Source organism: Benincasa hispida, chromosome 3 (genome assembly GCF_027475165.1).
Source record: "Benincasa hispida cultivar pf3 chromosome 3, pf3_genome.v1.1, whole genome shotgun sequence".
In the NCBI taxonomy this organism is placed as follows: Eukaryota; Viridiplantae; Streptophyta; class Magnoliopsida; order Cucurbitales; family Cucurbitaceae; genus Benincasa; species Benincasa hispida.
The window spans coordinates 41207547-41229027 of NC_143480.1; the positions used below are offsets into that span (position 1 = coordinate 41207547).

General features: G+C 33.7%; 1 protein-coding gene and 1 long non-coding RNA gene across 4 annotated transcripts; both read left to right on the plus strand.

Annotated features, from left to right (window-relative positions):
* Positions 1-468: 468 nt before the first annotated feature.
* On the plus strand, positions 469-5955 carry LOC120074736 (uncharacterized). Of its 3 annotated transcripts, none has more exons than XR_005481053.2 (3): positions 476-952; positions 1052-1308; positions 1874-3892. It is a non-coding gene; the product is annotated as an uncharacterized LOC120074736 (long non-coding RNA). The 3 variants fall into 3 exon arrangements; XR_005481052.2 differs by lacking the exon at positions 1874-3892 and adding an exon at positions 5709-5955 and having other exon boundaries at positions 507-952; XR_005481051.2 differs by lacking the exon at positions 1874-3892 and having other exon boundaries at positions 469-952; positions 1052-1628.
* A 10998-nt stretch (positions 5956-16953) lies between these two features.
* LOC120074243 (short chain aldehyde dehydrogenase 1-like) lies at positions 16954-18094 on the plus strand. Its single transcript, XM_039027304.2, has 2 exons — positions 16954-17041; positions 17118-18094. The coding sequence occupies exons 1-2, from the start codon at positions 17016-17018 to the stop codon at positions 17926-17928; spliced, it is 837 nt and encodes a 278-aa protein (XP_038883232.1). The 5' UTR covers positions 16954-17015; the 3' UTR covers positions 17929-18094.
* The last annotated feature ends 3387 nt before the right edge of the window (positions 18095-21481 follow it).

Here is a 21481-nt window from a genome sequence, read left to right on the forward strand (position 1 = left end):
AAATTTTGAAATTTAAAATTATATTAAATAATGATAAAAACATTTAGATATATAGTATGTCATGTTATAAACTCAATTCATTTTAAAAAAAATAGGATTACGTATTATGTAATGTATTATAAATTATATAATTGTACAAAATAATAATTATATAATTTTTTAAACATAAATTATATTCACAAATAAATTAATTATAGTTTATTGTCAACTAAATTGTAATACTCGTATTTTTTTATTGAAATTTCAGTAATTTTATTATTGGAGGACATTTTTGGAATTTTGGATTTCAAGTGAGTGCGAGAATTTAATTTTTGACCTTAAAAATTATTCAATTTAAACATTAATGGCAGAAATTAATTTCATTTTTTTGAGAAAGAAAGGAAGCTAATAAAATAAAGTGGAATAAGGAAAAGAAAAAAAATAAATTTTATTTTATTTCCTTTTTAAGTTTTTAAGTTTTATTATTATTATTTTTATTATCATTATTTTTTTATTTATAAAAAACAAAATTTCTCTTCTCTTCTTCCTCACACCGCGCGCCCCCCCTCGTGAAAACCCTCGCCGCCGAACCTCCCAGCAGCCACGCTTTCCATCGACCCAACACTGATGAGCAATCGGCGACCCGAAGCCTTCTCAGCGCACCGCCGGTTAGATGTGAAGCCCAGCCGCACGTTAGCTTTGCTCGACATCGTCTGTCAGATCCGTTGAAGTCGCGCCGGCCTTCACGCGCAAACAAGCCCAGCCGAGCGACGCCACCGCTTCGAGCTTCGACTCCCGCCACTGCCTTCATGCCTAGCCGCCACACCATTTCTTCCAGCAGCCACTTGACGCCGTCCAACCCTGTTTGGTTGAGGCCGAGCCGCTCGTCCAACCCACCGCCCGAGCCCAGCCGTCGATCTCCGCCGGTCACTGCCTTCCTTCACTGTCATTCATCAGATTTCGGCTAGTGTTGGTAAGTTTTGGGTAAGAGCGGTTGAGTTTAGAAGGTTCTCGGTTGCTCATTAAATTTTGGATTTCTTTTTGATTGATACTGATTATATTTGGAATTTAGATTCAAGATTGGAGTAATTCAGAGTGCGCAACGTGCTGTCCAACAGATTCGAGTTCGTTCGGCAAGTAGTAGTTTAATAAGCATTGTGATCCTTGTGGTTGGTTGTCGGGCACCTATTGATTATTGGACTAAATGATGGTTTGATTTTAAGTATTTTGAAGGTTCCAAGTCGTCGTCCATTGGGTTTTAAAATTTTGCTAAGAGGAGATTTTGGAGTCGAAATCTTGCTAAGTGTTTGTTGATCAAGTTTCATTTGGGTAAGTTAATTGGTGATTGTTGGATAAAATTTGTATGTTTGGGTCTTAGTTCCAAAGACTTAAATTTAGTGTTATGTCTATATCATGGGACTTAATTCAAGATTTATTTTGTTGGAGATCATTAGCTTGGATTAATATCTGAATTTGACTTCGAGATAAGTAATCTTACTACTGAAACTGCTCACGGGCCAGACACTGGATGTATGCTAGCTGTTGAACTGATAGTTTAGTATAACTGATGTATGTCCTTGCTTGAGGATCTGAAAGATGTATTTGTACACATAGATACTTGAATGCTAGCATGAGATGATATTTGATTCCATGAGGTTGTATGTGATATGTGGATATGCTCATGATATTTGATTCCATGAGGTTGTATGTGATATGTGGATATTGAGGCATGTGTGTATGTTGTAGAGTCATGATGTTGAGGCATATAAGTATGTCATAGAACCATATTGTGATGATTATGATGTCGAACCTATGATAGTGATTTTACTGATTAGTTAGAATGCCCACTAGGTTTGTGTCTCATTCGGGATTCACCAGTTTGTGTTTTTTTTAGGATTCACCAGTTTGTGTCTCCTTCGGAATTCATCAGTTTGTGTCTCCTTCGGAATTCATCAGTTTGTGTCTCCTTCGGAATTCATCAGTTTGTGTCTCCTTCGGAATTCATCAATTTGTGTTTCCTTTGGGATTCACCAGTTTGTGTTTTCTTCAGAATTCACCAGTTATTGTGTTTTCTTCGGGATTCACTAGAGGTAGTGGGCATATTTAGCTACAGTAGGATAGAAATCAGCTTTTCATGTATGTATGGGTCTCATGAGGACTAAGACAGTTTATATGTTCCACTAGAGGTGGCTCATTCAGAGTCCTCATTATCAGACAGACTCATTTGTGCATGGAGCTAGAGAGGGCAGAGATTGCATTGGCAGTGGGAAAGGTTACGACACAGTTAGCACAGTTGACAGTGCGACCGAGTCTAAGGTAGAAGATTATTGATGTGCAGCGAGGTGACCTTTATCTGGAGGAGAGAGTTCGTAGGGTGAAGTCAGGCAAGGATGGCGAATTCTTAGTATTAGCGGAAGGTGGCCTCCTTTATCAGGAACGTTTGTGCGTGCCAACAGTTAGTGATATTAAAGATGAGTTGTTGTCAGAGGCTCATAGTTCCTTATTTTCGATTCACCCCGGCAGCACCAAGATGTATCAGGACTTAAAACGTTACTACTGGTGGAATGATATGAAAAGAGAGATTGCAGAGTTCGTTAGTAAATGCTTGGTGTGCCAGCAGGTGAAAGCCCCAAGGAAGAAACCAACAGGCTTGTTACAATCATTGAGTGTACCAAAATGGAAGTGGGTCCATGTGTCTATGGACTTCATCGTGGGGTTGCCATGGACAGTTAAAGGTTTCACTGTGATATGGGTTGTGGTAGACAGACTTACAAAGTTAGCACATTTCATACCTGGGAAGTCCACCTTTTTAGTAAATAAGTGGGCACAGATATAGATGAAGGAGGTGGTGAGATTGCACGAAGTGCCTGTGTCCATCGTGTTGGACAGAGACCCTCGTTTCACATCTAATTTTTGGAAAAGTCTTCAGGTAGCTTTGGGGACCCGATTAGATTTCAGTACAGCTTTCCACCCACAGACTGATGAGCAGACAGAGCGATTGAATCAGATATTGGAAGACATATTGCGTGACTGTGCCATAGAGTTTTCAGGAAGCCGGGATGCTCACTTGCATTTAATGGAGTTTGCTTATAATAACAGCTACCAGTCCACTATTGGGATGTCACCATTTGAGGCTCTATATGGGAAGAGTTGCAGGTCCCCTGTGTGTTGGGATGAGGTAGGAGAGAGGAAATTGTTGGGACCTTAATTAGTGCAGACCACGAATGAGGCAATACAGAAGATCAGGGCTCGTATGCAAACGGCTCAGAGCAGACAGAAGAGCTATGCCGATGTAAGATGTAAGGACCTGGAATTTGAGACTAATTGAAAGTATTCTTAAAAGTGACACCCATGAAAAGTATTCTGAGGTTTGGCAAGAAGGGGAAGTTGAGTCCGAGATTCATTAGACCTTTTGAGGTCTTGGAGCGAGTTAGCCTCGTAGTTTACCATTTTGCATTGCCCCCAACACTGTCTTTAGTTCATAATGTCTTCCATTTTCGATGCTAAGGAAGTATGTGACAGACCCATCTCATGTAGTTGACTTCGAGCCCTTGCAGTTGAATGACAACTTGAGCTACAAAGAGAAACCTGTAGAGATCCTCGTTAGAGAAGTAAAGACATTGCGCTATAAGGAAATTGCTTTTGTGAAAGTCTTATGGCAGAATCACCAGTTCAAGGAGGTTACCTAGGAGTGAGAGGATGAGATGAAGGCCCAGTACGCGGAGCTTTTTCAAGAACGAACTTTCGAGGACGAAAGTTCTTTGAGGAGGGAAGAATGTAATACCCCATATATTTTTTAATATTATTGTAATTTTAGTAATTTTATTATTGGAGGGAATTTTTGGAATTTTGGATTTCAAGTATAAGTGCGGGAATTTAATTTTTGTCTTTAAAAAATTATTCAATTTAGAAATTAATGGCAAGAATTAATTTCAGTTTTTGGGAAAGAAAAGAAGTTAATAAAATAAAGTGGAATAAGGAAAAAAATAAAATAAAGTTTATTTTATTTCCTTTTTAAGTTTTTAAGTTTTATTATTATTATTATTTTTATTTATAAAAAAGAAAATTTCCCTTCTCTTCTTCCTCACACCGCGCCTTCCCTCGTGTAAACCCTCGCCACCGAACCTCCCTGCGACCACGCTTTCCGTCGACCCAATGCTAAGGAGCAGTCGGTGACCCGAAGCCTCCTCAGTGCGCCGTCGGTCAGACATGAAGCCCAATCGCACGTTAGCTTCGCTTGACGTCATCTGTTAGATCCATTGGAGTCGCGCCGACCTTCATGCATGAACAAGCCCAGCTGAGCGACGCCACCGCTTCGAGCTTCGACTCCCGCCACTGCCTTCATGCCTAGCTGCCACAATATTTCTTCCAGCAGCCACTTAACGCCGCCCAACCTTGTTTGGTTGAGGCCGAACCGCTCGTCCAACCCACTGCCCGAGCCTAGCCGTCGATCTCCGCTGTCATTCATCAGATTTCGGCTAATGTTGGTAAGTTTTGTGTAAGAGCGGTTGAGTATAGAAGGTTCTCGGTTGCCCATTAAATTTTGGATTTCTTTTTGGTTGATGCCGATTACATTTGGAATTTAGATCCAAGATTGGAGTACTTTAGAGTGTGCAACGTGCTGTCCAGCAGATTCTAGTTCGTTCGACAAGTAGTTTAGTAAGCATTGTGATCCTTGTGGTTGGTTGTCGGGCACCTATTGATTATTGGACTAAATGATGGTTTGATTTTAAGTATTTTGAAGGTTCCAAGTCATTGTCCATTGAATTTTAAAATTTTGCTAAGAGGAGATTTTGGAGTCGAAATCTTGCGAGCGTTTGCTGATCAAGTTTCGTTTGGGTAAGTTAATTAGTGATCGTTGGATTAAATTTGTATATTTGGGTCTTGGTTCCAAAGACTGAAATTTAGTATTATGTCTATATTAGGGGACTTAATTCAAGATTTATTTTTATTGGAGATCATTAGCTTAGATTAATATCTGAATTTGACTTCGAGGTAAGTAATTTTACTACTGGAACTGCCTATGGGCCGGGCACTGGATGTATGCTAGCATGATAGATGAATGTTATGGCAGAATGGCAACATGTTGAACTGATAGTTTAGTATAACTGATGCATGTTCTTGCTTGAGGATCTGAAAGATGTATTTGTGCATATAGATACTTGAATGCTAGCATGAGATGACATTTGATTCCATGAGGTTGTATGTGATCTGTGGATGTTTAGGCATGTGTGTATTTTGTAGAGCCATGATGTTGAGGCATATAAGTATGTCATAGAACCATATTGTGATGATTATGGTGTTGAGCCTATGATAGTGATTTTATTGATTAGTTAGAATGCCTACTAGGTTTGTGTCTCTTTCAGGATTCACCAGTTCGTGTTTCCTTCGGGATTCACCAATTTGATTTTCTTTCGTGATTCACCAGTTCGCGTTTCTGTCGGGATTCACCAAATATTGTCTCTGTCGGGATTCACCAGTTTGTGTTTCCTTCGGGATTCACCAGTTATTATTTTTTCTTCGGGATTCACTAGAGGTAGTGGGCATAGTTAGCTACAGTAGGATAAAAATTAGTTTTTCATGTATGTATGGGTCTCATGAGGACTAGAACAGTTTATATGTTCCACTAGAGGTAGGCATCTAGAGGACATGAATGTCTAACTTGACCCCAGTAGCAGGGTTACTTATTGAGTATTTTATACTCATTCTTTCTCATGTTGTTGTTTTAGGTAAAGGTAGAGATGCACCAGCAATGGGCAAGCGGAATTCGTGATCGAGCCACTGGGACTAGTTTTATGCTTCTGCTCATGAGATTTAGATTTATTTTCATGTTTTTCTTAACTTTCAGTTTTGATGTTTAAAACTTACTATTAAGAATCGTTTTCAGACTTTTTTTTATTATCATTTATGATTTATGGGTACTTTACTGTTGTTTTTAATATTTGAATTTAATGGAAGTCTTTTAAACTTACCTTATTTAATTAACATTTATTTCACCATAACAGAGTGCCGTTTTAAGTTCCATGCATGCTTGTATTTAATAACGACCTAACTTAAGTCCTAGGGGGTTGGGTCGTTACATAAGTACTAGTATGTAACAACAACTATTTTTATAACATAATATCAAATACATTTTAAATAATTATTTAAATTAGAATTTAATTTCTAAATATACTATCAAACACATATGTGAAGCATTAAATGTAACTTTATTTTCATTAAATCTCTTGTTTTCAAATTTATGTTTTCATATTTTCTACCAAACACACTCTTACGAATTTGAATATATATGTGTTGAGTTATTTCACTTAAAGTGAAATCCCAATAAATGGTCCATTTGGGCTTTTAGGTTTTGTTTTAAAAAAAGCGTACAACAGCCTGTGGTAGATTTTACGAAAATCGAGAGTGATTTAAACAATAGAAGAAAATAAGAGTTTTTGCATTCTGACCAGTAGCATTTTTCAACCATTTAGGGATCGATCTGTGGTTTGATCAAGCTGAAAATTTGACAGTGTATTCTTGACAAGAGGATCTTCAATCTGGACGATGGAGATTTCGTTTGGAGCTACTTACAATCAGATACCATGGTTAATTGATTGCCACTTCAAGCGAGACGTTTCTAATTTTATTCTTCTCAATTTGTTGCCGTTTATTGCCAAGATTGTTAATTTCGAGACATTTACTGTATATGCCTCTAGTTAGGACTAGGGAGAACTCGTTGTAACCCATTATTGATTATAGTGGAGATTTTGATTTCGGTCCGTGGTTTTTTACTCCTTACATTGAGGGGGGTTTTCCATGTTAAAATTGCTTGTGTCCTTACTTGATTATTATTGTTGTTGTTAGTTGATTAGTATTCTATTAGAATCACACAAGAGTGGGGTAATTGATGCGAGAAATATAGTATTTATCCCAACAAAGTGGTATCAGAGCGTCGGCTAAGTTAATTGGGTGTGTTGAATATGGATGCTAGTTCAGCTAAGATGGTTACCCTTAATGGGTCAAATTATCAATTTCAGGAAAAAAAATGGAAGATATTTTATATATGAATGATTTGCATCTTTCAGTTTTTTCTGAAGAGAAGCCTACATGTTTTTGGTTGTAAAGCTTTTGTTCATGTTCCTAAAGATGAGAGATCGAAACTTGATGCAAAGACTAGACCATGTGTATTTTTTGACTATGGCCAAGATGAGTTTGGTTATAGATTTTATGATCCAGTATAGAAGAAGCTCATAAGAAGTCAAGATGTTGTGTTTGTTGAAGACCAAACTGAAGGATCTCTTAACAAAGAGTTCCATGAGCGCGTTTGGATCGCTCCAATTTCACCGTGACCGAAATACACTATATATATTCAAACGCACAGTTATGCAAACAAACAGTAATTAATGGCATGCTTTGAACAACAAAATAAAAAGGGACAAAGTTCTCATACCAGTTGAAGACACTCTTCTAACTATGGAACTCAACGCAGCAGACGACCTCTACCCAAACAACCAACGCCCAATAGATGCATCGAATACAGCAGTACGAACAACTGCAAACACAGGAATGTAGCGGGGACGACACCACCAAAAAGGAGCCCCAGGTATTCTCGGAGTGGGAACCTAAAGCGTGGTCTTCGGTGAGTTTGTTAGAGGTAGGAGGAAGAACTGATCGTGTAGGTAATAAGCAAATGAGAGAGAATATGAAGCTATCGCATAGAAAAATGCTTATTGCTTAGAAGAAACTATACAATCGTGTAGATTTTACTGAACGATCGTTTAGAAAAAGGTAGGCGATCGTTTAGCAAACACGACACACTATACAATCGTTTAGGAAAGCTAACCGATCGTTTAGAACTTAGTGTGCGATCGTTTAGGCGCTAAGTAGGCGATCGTTTAGGCGCGAGGTATGCGATCGTTTAGGTGCTGAGCTACTATCGTAAAGGCTCTCGAGTTTAATCGATCGATTACGTTTTCACACCAACGCAAAACCTTCCGATCTTTTTCAGAACCATTCACAATGAAACAAATTTCATTTTTATTCATCGATTACAATAACTGACGCTGTTCCCACTAACGCACGTCCGAGCAAGATTTTGGGTTAATTATCATATAATTAATAAATTAAATTATTAATAAATATAATCATATTATATTTTTACCCTATAGTTTGATATCACATATCTACTATAGTAATTTCTCCTCTACTTGATATAAATCATATTTATATCTAATTTTCTCCAAAATAATCTATCTCATACATTTAGCCAATTATATCATATATAATTAATAAGTCCAATTATATCATATATAATCGAACTTCCTCTTGTCAAATTGAACATTTCAAATTAACCCAGACACTGATTCTCGACTTTATCTAAGCTACCTAGGGGACCTAATGGACCTGTGGCTCGAAGCTCCAACGATCTGTGAATAGCTGACTAAACTCTTTAGCCACGAGATTCACCATCCGTTAACTGTTAGACATTCCATTAAAGACAATAGCTGAACTCTTCTTACCACAAATATATTTTTGTGTCCATCGGATATAACTAATCATGAGTACGATGGCCCTTCACAGATGCTCGTAAGTATAGCTGGACCAAATTACCGTTTTGCCCATGTAGTTACATATTACTCCTTAAGTACCACTGATTCCTCTAATGAACAATACAACACAGTCCAACTATGTGTGAACACCTCTCGGGTCAAGAGAATGTGTGTGGCGCCACATCGTTCAAACCCTGGAATCAGCCTTTAAGGGAGCTATCTATCTACTTACTCCTGCTTCGGGGAAAGAGTGAATTCCATCTTGTATAGCTGAGTTCCCAGCTCCCAAATCAGACGAATCCCCAAAATGGTAGGTTTGAATCGGCGACCTGGCCACTCGCACCCATACAAATCAGAGGACCACTTTCAATGGCAGGAGTTCCCAACTCACTCAGGATTGAGGTCATGTTACCTATGGTCATTCTAGTGAAGTGAAGTCTGTGTCATGAACGGTGTTATATAATGAGACGTTAACACTTTGTGGTTAGGTCTTATACAAACTCTTTGTATAGGATGCCCCCGCTCGCATGTCCCCAACACGAATGATCAGGATCAGACCATCTGTGATAAGTCACAATACTTGTGACCATTCCAAAAAGCAGGCCACATCCGTAGCGTTACCGGTATAAGGTTTTCTTCATATATCCATATACTACAGATCATTTTGGTTATCACTCAAGACATGATCCACTTGTATATCACCACATACATGCTTGAGTTGCATACAGATAACCAGAGATTTTAAGTTTATTGGTTTGTGGTAAAGCAAATAAAACAAGCAGTTGAGCAAAATAGAAGATGTGAAGTAAAAGATCATATATTATACAACATAAGTGTTCGTACAAACTGTTTACAAACTGCAGGACACGAGAATTTAGGGCATCAACCCCAACACAAACGATACTAGACATTGAGAAGACAGATAAAATAGAGTCTAAGCATAATGATGATATGATTGATTTAAGTTAATTTCTTTGACACAACCTTTTACACAGATAGAAAATAAGGTTCAAAATGATTTGTTTGTTGATACAGATGTGGGTTTTGAATAGGCTGAGGCAGATAACAATGTTCAGAAACAGCTGTCAGAAACAGTTGTTCCTACATATGTTTCACTCAAGAGATACGTCAGAGATCGACATCCGTCAACAAGATATTCAGCTAATGAATATTTATTATTGATTAATGAGGGAGAGCCTGAGAGTTATGAAGAGGCCATAGAAGATGAACACAAAAGAGAGTGAATTGATGCCATGAAAAATGAGGTGAAGTCTTTACATGAAAACCACACTTTTGATCTCGTTAAATTGCCTAAAGGAAAAATTGCATTAAAAACATACCTCATAGCCGTGTTACAAAGCGAGATTGGTTGTCAAAGGGTTCAATCAAAAGAAAGGTATCAACTTTGATGAAATTTTTACTTCAGTTGTCAAGATGTCTTCTATAAACGTTGTTCTGGGTTTGGCAGCTAGTATTGACTTAGAGGTTGAGCAGATGGATGTTAAGACTGCATTTCTTCATGGGGACTTAGATAAAGAAATATACATGGAACAACCAGAGGGTTTTGAGCAGAAAGGCAAAGAGCATGTGATGTGTAAATTGAAGAAAAGTATTTATGGGTTGAAACAGATATTGAGGCAATGGTACAAGAAGTTTGAGTTAGTTATGGGGGAGCAAGGCTACAAAAAAAGCTACTTTTGATCATTGTGTTTTTGTCCAGAAATTTTTTAATGATGTACATTATTGCTTTATGTTGATGACATTTTGATTGTTGGCAGGAATGTTTCGAGAATTGACAGGTTGAAGAAACAATTGAGCAAATTCTTTGCCATGAAGGATTTAGGGCCAACAAAGAAAATTCTTGGAATTCGAATAGTTCGAGACAAAGTTTCCAAAAAGTTATATATGTCACAGGAGGAATACCTGGAGAAGGTGCTTGAGCGTTTCAACATGAGTAAAGCGACACCGGTCAGTTTTCCTTTATCTAGTTACTTCTAACTGAGTAGCAAATAGAGTCCTTCTACATATAAAGAGAAGGAAGATATGTGCAAGATCCCTTATGCTTCAGTAGTTGGGAGCTTGATGTATGTCATGGTATGCACTAGACTAATATTGCTCACGCTATTGGTGTTATTAGCCGTTTTATGTCCAATCCAGGAAAATAGCACTGAGAAGCAGTCAAGTGCAACATGAGATATTTGAGAGGCACTTCCATTTTGAAGCTCACATTTGGAGGTGGGAAGCTAGTACTTCCAGTTACTTGATGACATTTGCAGGTGGTGTAGTATCTTGGCAATCAAAGTTACAGAAATGTGTTGCACTTTCTACGACTGAAGCAGAGTATACTGTAGCAGCAGAGGCTTGCAAATAGATGTTGTGGATGAAGTGCTTTATACAGGAGCTTGACTTCAAGCAACAAAGATATGTGATATACTACACAATCAGAGTGCTATTCATCTTGATAAAAATGTTACATTTCATGCTAGAACGAAGCACATAGATGTGAGGTATCATTGGATGAGAGATGCTTTAAACGATGAATTTGTTTGAGCTTGAGAAGATACATACTTATCATAATGGATCCGATATGTTGACAAAGAATCTACCAAGAGAGAAGCTTGAGTTTTGTTGTTCCATCGCGTGAATGACAAGTTCCTCCACAAAGTGAAATAGGGGGAGATTTGTTGGGTATTTCAGTTAAAGTGAAAGGCCAATAAATAGCCCATTTGGGCTTTTAGGTTTTGTTTAAAACAAAAGCGTACAACAGCCAATGGTAAATTCTACGAAAACCGAGAGTGATTTAAACGACAGAAGAAAATTAGAGTTTTTTTGCATTCCAACCAGCAATGTTTTTTAACCATTTAGGGATTGGTTCGTGGTCCGATCGAAGTGAAAGTTTGACTGTATGTTCTTGATATGAGGGTCTTCAATCTAGATGGTGGATATTTCGTTTGAAGCTACCTACAGTCAGATACCGTGTGTAATTGATTGCCACTTCAAGTGAGACATTTCTAATTTTATTTTTCTCAATTTGTTGCTGTTTATTGCCAAGATTGTTAATCTTGAGATATTTACTGTGTATGTCTCTAGTTCTAACTAGGAAAAACTCGTTGTAACCCATTATTGATTATAGTGGAGATTTTGACTTTGATTCGTGGTTGTTTACTCCTCACATTGAGGGGATTTTTCTACGTTAGAAGTGCTTGTATCTTTACTCGATTATTATTGTTGTTGCTAGTTGATTAGTATTCTATTAGATTCATACAAGAGTGGGATAATTGATATAAAAAATATAGTATTTATCCCAACAATGTGTATGATAAAATTGATTATTTTTACTAATCTGAATGTAGTTGAATGGTTTTAATTCATATATCCTCGCCCAAGGAAGTCATATGATCTTTCACCATGTTATTATTATGTTTTTTTTTTCTTTAATGAACTCAACTTTTTAAAAAATCGGCCATATTCTCTTAACGCAATTTTCGAAATTTCTGTTTAATTCTTATATATATACATATATATATTTCCACGTCTATCTTCTCCCTATTCTCATATTCTTTTGCATTAACTTTGGAATATGAATTTGTGACCTATTCAATATATTTTTTAAATCAATTATTTTTCTTAATCGGTTATCAAATAATTTAGATCAAATAAAATAAATTTGAAATTGAAGCATATAATTTTCAAATAATTTTTCTACAATTATAATTTTTAAATAGTTATCTGGAAATAAATATGAAAATAAAAAAATTGCAAAAATAAGTGCTAAAAAATCAAGACAGTTGAGTATTTATTTTCTAAACATTGAAACTTGCTTTTCTATGTTTAAAATTTTTAATCCTTAATATTACAACTGATTTTCCCCTTCAATTTAGTAATTAAATGGACAAGATAGAATTTTACATTAATTGGTTTGCTCTTTCACAGACAGCAATGGATATTGCTTTGACTTTCAGCATATCCTTTTAAAATTTGAGTCTTCCCCCACAAAATTTCCAAACTAACACATGGCCAACTTGCTCTTTTTGTCAAACCATTTATAGTAGTTGAATTTATAAATAGCTATGCACTCCAATTTTGAAGGGGTTAGATTTAATTTTTTCGAGGGATATATTTCAATCGTGTTGATTCCAATATTTAAATTTACTCGATGATATACATCTTAATTAATCGAGTTATATCTAGATATTTCAAATGCATATTTGAGAATACGATCGATATTTATGTATTCATATTCTATTAAGAGTGCGTTTATTTACCTTTCGAAATAAAAAAATGGAAATAGACTTGAAATCATAATATGTATAATAAATCGGAATGCATTCCTTTTGATGTTATACTTAAATGTATAGAATCATACTCAAATTATAGAACTCTTTTTTCATATTTCTAATAAGTTAAAATGCATTAATTGTTTCTAAAAGAATTTGCATTAATTAAAGACCTAAATTAAAATATAGTAAGATTTTCAAAATAAAATAGTAACTGTTTTTTTTTTTTTTTTCAATTTAACACATCTAATTTAATTTTCATTTTGGGTGTACATTTTTTTTTTAATAAAAAGGTACTAAGATCTTCCATTGAAATGATGCATTTGTTGAAAAAACAAAATTTAATTTAATAAGATAATATTATATATATATTTTAAAAATATAATATTATTTTATTTCTAATTTAAAATTATCAATCAAAAGAAAACATGCATATCAATGAAAAAAAATCAAACAAGAAATTGTAACCAAATAATAATAATAATAATAATAAATACATCCGTTGAATAAAAAATGAGAATGTGATCCATCACTATTTTAGAGGAAGGAATCAAAACGAGATTCCTAAATTTTGAACGAGGTTCACATTTTATTCTCAATCCTAATTTTGATTAAACTTCATCAATGACAATAAACTAAGTCTCACAATTTGATTGCCATTTTGAGCAAGTAAACGTAGCTAAAGTGTAGTGTGTTAGTGACAGATCTTGACTTTTATGGCGATTGGAGAACAAATTCATATAAATATTCATTATAAAACCTTAATAAACCATTATAGAATTATACAAGTAAACAAAAGAATAAAGCTTATCTTTAAGGTTAAGAAACACCCAGAGAATAAAAAGGTCGAGAACAAATGAACAAACCATTATAAAGACTAAAAGGTCGACAACAGATGTCCAGAAAAAAATGCGGATGCTTGAGAATAAGATGTCTGACATAGATGACTGTGTTAGATTGTGCATGAGAAATGTTATCAAAATTTTATAAAAAAAATTATGTTTGTATTTAATTTATGAAATTAAGCACGACAATCTTATATACTTGTAATATATTAATTCACTAAAGAATAAACATCATTCAGTATATTGATCAAAGTTAATTAATTAAGAATCAATAATAATTTTAATTATAAATACTTGAAAATTGAGTAATTTATATTCACCATAATCTAATATTGAATCATTTTTATAATTAATTAAGTTCCACATTAGTGATTATAATTTTAGTTAAATACCATAAAAAATATATTTTAGTAAATAATCTATTATATAAAAACTAAAAATGAAACAAAAATATGATATGTTAATAAATAACATTAATAAAGAATACTAATTTTTTTTTTAAATGTAATACGTTAATAATGAGTGAAGTAATAAAAATTAATCATAATAAATAATTAATTGATTATAAATAATCAATAATGATTATAAATTATATATTTATAATGAAAGAGCAAATTTAAAATTATCTCCATAAATAATTGGTTGATTATAAAAATAAGTAATCCATTATTATTGAAAAAAAAAATCTTGCATTTACTAAAATTTAACTAATCCTTATTTACTAGTTAAATATATTAAGATATGGTTAGCTAATTAATTATTTATTTATGTAAAAAAATAATTACATTCATTTAATAATTTTTTATTATGAAAATAAGTTAATAAATATTTTAATAGATTATTATTGATTTATTAAAATAAATATTTATATAAATTTTGTCAAATTACTATTAATCTGTTAATTAATTATATTCAAAATGAAATAATATATAAAATAAAAAACAGAAAGGAAAAAAAGAAAATTCACAGTTTTAAAAGGAATTGAAAACCCTTGAGGATGCTCCTTATTCTCAACATAATGTTAAAACTATGAAACAAATATGAATTTTAGATGCCTACGTCAATTTTGAAAAACTTTCAATCAAACGACTTTGAAAGATTTCTTTTTTTAAAAGGCTAATGAGGACCGTCATAATTATCAACTGTCAGGAGATCGGGGAACTCTTGATACATGTATAGACAGCGTCAGGAGTTCCAAACTCCCGACGTTGTAGAACACGCGTCGAGAGTTTATACAAACTCCCGACGATATATGTTGCCGTGTTGGGAGATGTTCTCCCGACGGATATATCCCAACCAAACTCCCGACGACTAGTTTGTCGTAGAAAGTGGATCTCTCGATATGTTTTTTTTTTTTTTTTAATCATTTTCCAACGATTTTAAGTTTCGAGAAAGAGATATTTTCTTGTAGTGATTTGCATTTTATGAAAACAATTATTATACATAAATGTCAACCTTAACCTAACTTATTAATTTTTTTTTTTGGGAAGACCTAACCTAAGTAAATTTATGACATTATAAATGCTAAAACAAATTAAAATATTATGATCCGAACCAAAAGATACAAAGTATGGCATCATCATTGAAAAAATATTTTAATAAAAACAAAATGTAGGAAAAAAAAACTTATAGTTAAATTATATGAAACACCCCTTAACGTTAAAAACTTGTGGAAAGAAAACTATGAAACACATTCGGGTTGATTACCAAATACCCCCTTAACGTTAAATTGCATCTCTAGTCCTTATAGTTTGAACAAATTTAAAATTTGTTCTTATGATTTTATATCACATTCTTTCACCCACATCTTGTTGATTTTCTTTTTCTAAGAAAAAATATTTGTTAATTTAACTACATTCACTTTCTTAGATAACTGATCTTTAAGGGCTTTCGATTGATTTAAGAAAGAAATATTTTTTTTCTTTTTTTTTCTTTTTTTTAGAAAACTCATTTTATGTAAACATAAAAATTAATTAAAATACATTTGAAAAATTATTTTAAATGATTGTTAAAGACTCTAATCTTTTCCAAAATAACTTATTTTTTAAAATTAAACACTTAAAAATGTATTAAAATAACTTTTCTAAAAATGTGTTATATTCTCTAACACAATTTAAAAAGTCCCTCAGTTTTATTGTTTTATATATTTTTTCCCATGTCTATCTCCCCCCTATCCTCATATTCTTTTACACTAAAAGTGGAATGAATTTTTGACCTATTTTCTAAATAAATTATTTTTCTTAAATTGGTTATAAAAAAATTGGATTAAATAAAGTAATTTTAAAATAAAATCTTATAATTTCTAAACAATTTTCTTACCATTATAATTTTTTAAATAATCATCTTATAATAATAAGATTGGAAATAAATATGAATATAAAAATAATCTAAATAATAAATGCTAAATTAGGATAGTTGTGAGTATTTATTTTCTAAACATTGTAACTTTCTGTTTTTAGGCTTTAAAATTTTAATCCTTTATATTATAATTGATTTATTTTACCTCAAATTTAGTATTAAAATGGACAAGCGTTAAAATAAACATATCTCAACTGAAATAGTATTTATATTATCTAATTTTTCAAACTAATTTCAAAGTTTGAGGTTCGATTTTTCTTACCCCACATATTATATATATAAAAAAAAAAAAAAAGAAAGAAAAGAAAAGGACAAGCAAGAATTTTACATTAGTTGGTTTATTAGTTCACAAACGACAGTTGTTTTTGACTTTTAACATATCCTTTTAACTTTGACTCTTCCCCACCAAGTTTCCAAACAAAACGTAAAAATTTCCAGAATTTCCTTTATTTATTGTCATTATATTTTTAAAAATAAGATAGAATTCACTAATATATTTATTAAAAAATATATAATTAAACATACCTTCACTTACTAATTTAAGTTTTTGAGTATTTAAATGATTCGAAACAGGTTGGTTTAGATTGTGTTTAAACCCTTGCATGGTTGAATATTAATATAAGGTCCATTAATATTTATGAAGTTAAACTTATAGTGTGAACAAAAGACGTATAGTACTCCATGAAGGGCACATTCATGACGGAACGAGAGGCACGTGCTCTGATTAAAATGATTTATATTCATATATTTATTCACTTGTTGTATCATAAAAAATCCATGGCATCGTGGTTTGTTGGGCATAAATTTTTCTATTCAAATTTAATTTTGTATGCAATTAAAGATGAAATTTCAATTTAGTAAATAATAGTTTTGGATTCGCTACCGTACCAAAACACATGGCCAACATGCTGATTTGTTAAGACATATTTTGAGAACTGATAGTCCATTCATGTAGTAGATGAGTTTATAAATAGGCATGCACTCTAATTCAAATCCTGATAACTTGAATAGCTTCAAATCAGACCATGAACGAATCCTGTTCTTCCAAAAGGTAATATGTAAGTCCCCTCTCTCTTGTAGAGCCACCGACGAATAACCAGAGACCTCTCTTTCATTCCCTTTTGCAGGTTAAACGGCAAAGTCGCCATAATCACCGGCGGCGCCAGTGGATTCGGCAAGAGCACCGCCAGATTGTTCGTTCGGCACGGCGCCAGTGTAGTCATTGCCGACATCCAGGACGATCTCGGCCGTTCACTTTGTGAAGAACTCGGATCGGAGAAAACTGTTTCATATGTACATTGCGACGTGACGAGCGATTCTGACGTGAAGAATGTCGTCAATTTTGCCGTTGAGAGGTACGGGAAACTGGATATAATGTACAACAATGCCGGAATCACCGGGGATATGGATCGGACGATTCTAGGAACAAAGGGGGAGAATTTCAAGAAGGTTTTCGAAGTGAATGTGTACGGAGGCTTTTTAGGGGCGAAACATGCGGCTAGGGTTATGATTCCAAATAGGAGCGGCGTGATTCTGTTCACGTCTAGTGTTGCTTCGGTGATTTGCGGACAATCACCGCATGCTTATGCAATGTCGAAGCATGCGGTGGTGGGATTGATGAGAAATCTGTGTGTAGAATTGGGGGAATTTGGGATTAGGGTTAATTCGGTGTCTCCAGGGGCTATTGCAACGCCAATGCTAAGAAAAGCGTTGGGACTCACGACGGAGGCGTTGGAGGAGGTGGTCCGGTCGTCGGCAATTTTGAAAGGAGTGGTACCGACGACAGAGGATGTGGCGGAGGCAGCGCTTTACTTGTGTAGTGATGAATCTAGGGTTATAAGTGGGCATAATCTTGTCATTGATGGTGGCTACAGTAACAGTAATCGCTCTTTCCTTACTGCTGTTATCAAAAAATTGTCTTCTGTTGTGGAGGGGTAGAAATTAGGGGGAAATTGTCAGAAACAACCCTTTGAAGTTTTACTTTCACAATTAGCACATTTTAAGAAAACTTGTTGAAATAATTTTTCTCTTTTCCAGTAAAAATCAACCATCGAGATTTGAATAAAAATTTAACTACATCATAAAGGTGCTAGTCGTGAAAGAATATTTAAAAGTTATTTTTGACAATTTTCCTAAATTAAGGTATATAACTAAAAGATACTTTTTTTCAACATCTATGAAGAAGAATCAAACTTCTGACTTTGAATTTGATGACATAAACACTTTACTAGTTGTGTTATGCTAAGTAAACCATGATCCTTGAAGAAATATTTTAAGAAAAACAAAATGTAGAACAAAACTTAATGTTACGTTACATCTTTACTCCTCGTGGTTTGTTCATTATGTTCTCTATAATTTAAAAAGTTTTAATTTAGTTTGCAGATCTTAGGGCTCTTATCCTTAATTTGATCTCTATAGTTCTAAAATTTCTATGGGATCAATTATTGATTTTCTAAAGAATTTGATTATTATTGTTTGAGCTTAACTGAATCTCATAAATTGTGACTAAAATGTTATACTCAACCTTAAAATCTAACTCAATCAATTAACATAGTTATCCCAATTAAAGATGTCCATTTAATCCACGAAAATCCCAAATTAGATGGGGAATTAAAGAGGAACAAAGAGAATTTTTTTTTTTCAGTTGGCTTAATGGAGACGGAGATAAATTATATTCCCCATCTCCATTCCTATTTTCGTCCCAAAAAAGGTGGAGAACTTGATTAAACGGAGAATTGGGAAGGGAGCGAGGAGATTTTTTTTTTTTTTTTGACTAAATGAGGACGAGATAGAGATTATATTTCCAACATTATTGAGTAACTCAATAACTCACGGTGAACTCACCAGTGAGTTACATTTCATATATATATAAAGTGAAAATTTATATATAATAATAATAAGAAGAAGAAGAATCCTAGAGACTAAATTGAAACAAAACTCAAATCTCATTAGTAAAATTACAATATTTTGAAACCTATGGATTAAATTAAAACCAAACTCAAAACTTAAAGATTATAAGTGTAGCGTTTTAAAATTTAGAGACCAAATAAAAATTAGATCCAAAATCTAGGGACAAAAATGATCATTTTTTTTCCAAAAATTAAATTAACTTGCATTTTTAGTAGTTGAACTTTGAGTTTTATGTTTATTTAGTCGAATTTTTAATAATGTCTAATACCTAAACTTTTAATTTTTTGTATAAAAAATTACTCAACTCTCAATTTTATATTTAATATATTCAAAAATTTAAAATTTCTAAAAATCATTTGATCTATCATATATAAATTTAAATTTTATGTCTAATAAAATTTTAACTGTTTTTTGCAAATTGTGTTTTATTGATTATAGAAAATTCAAAAGTTCAAGGACCAAATTTGTAATTTTAAAAATTTAAAGACCAAAAAAATATATAATTCTGGAGGCTAAATATGTAATTAGGGACTACATGCTTGTTTCAATAAGAATCAATTGGGAAGATTGAAGTGAATCACATATTAAAGGATTCTAAAGGACGCCTGTTTATCATCAAATTTTTTTTGGTACTTTACGTTTAATTATCTGCAATTTTTTTTTAAATAAAATTATCTGCAATTTTTTTTTTAAAAATAAAATTATCTGCAAACTTTTAAACTTCCTTCTATAACTACTTTTAAAACATGAAAACAATATTAGGTTGAAGTAGAAATGTTCAAAGGGAGACAAGAATGCGAAAGCATCTACATCCCTATCCTCGATCTTCATTTACTTTTTCATCTTTGTGAAAATTTTCATCAAATTTCATAGAGATCAAATGGAGATTTATTGCGGAGTGTTATGATTTATTATTTAGAAGTATATTTTGTATGGAAGAGTATAGGGGTATAAATACAAACTATAAAGACTAATATAGGACCTAAAAGCTATCTCAATTCTAACCACTTGGCCATAATATACGTTCTCTCAGTTCTAATCAATTGGCCACAATATACGTTTGACCACAATATACATTTACACCCTCCCTCAAACTCAAGGTGGCAGAGTAGGAACCAACTTAAGCTTTTTAAGCAACTGTTAAAAGCGTCCGGATGACTAAGCTTTGGTGAAAATATTAACTGGTTGCTCAATAGTGGAGATAGATCGTAAAAGAAGACTTTTACTCATGAGATGATGATGATAACGTGACAGCCATTTTCAATATGTTTGGTACGTTAATGAAAGACATCATTTTGACCAATTTGGATGGCATTATGAATGTCACAGTGAAGAACAATGACAGATTGCTGAGGGACTCCCATATCAGTAAGAAGCTAGTGGAGCCATAATAATTTGGACATAGCATCAGTAAGAGCACAATATTCAGATTCAGTACTAGAACGAGAGACCACACTCTATTTCTTACTCCGCCAAAAAATGAGAGAATCACCTAAGTAAAAACAACAACCTGAGGTAGACCGTCTATCGGTAGGATCACCAGCCTAATCAACATCCGAGTAGCCAGATAACACCAGGGATGATTGTGAAGAAAACTGAATTCCATAACCCAGAGTACCCTCAACATAGCGAAGAATACGGAGAACAACAGTAAAATGAATAGTTTGTGGAGCAACCATGAACTGGTTAACAATATGAACGACATATGCAATGTCCGCACGAATCACTGTCAGATAAATAAGGCTGCCAACCAATTGACGATAAAGATTGACATCTTCAAGTGGAACTCCATCAAATGGTGTCAGGTGAACATTGGGATCAAATGGTATTGGTGTTGTAATAGGGCCAATGATGCCTGAACGGGCCAATAGATCAGAGGCATACTTCGCTTGAGACAACAGATAACCAGCAGAGCTTATTGATACCTCAAGACCAAGAAAGCAACTGAGTGAACCTAAGTCTTTCATATCAAAGTGTTCTCCAATGTAACGTTGTAGATCCCTGAGGGTCATCCTCAGTAATAATCATATCATCAACGTACAGGAGAACAATACCATGAGGTGTCGATGCATAAAGAGTGTTATGTCATGTGGACTGAAAGTATACCCAAGTTGAGTGATGGTGGAGCTGAAAGTTGCAAACCAAGCCCTCGGAGCCTGCTTCAAACCATACAGAGCACGACGAAGGAAACATACTTTATGGGGTGGAGGAAAAGTACCTGATGGTGGTTGCATGTATACTTCCTCAGATAAGGCCTTATTAAGAAACACATTATTGACATCCATTTGAAGGAGAGGCTACTGTTTGGCAGTAGCAACTGCTAAGAAACTTCGTACAGATGTCATCTGTGCCATATGAGTAAAAGACATTTCATAATTGATGCCATACTGTAACATCCCGTGCGTTCGTAAAATTTAATTTAGCATTTTGTATTAGTTAAGGACATTTTTGTCAGTTTTGAAATTTAGTTTGCTTAAAGGAAGAATTTGGATTTTTTTTACGTTGCATTAATTTAATTTTAAGTTAATGTCGAGAAGTTAGTTAAATTGGGGGATGTGATTGTTTTGATTTTGAAAATTGG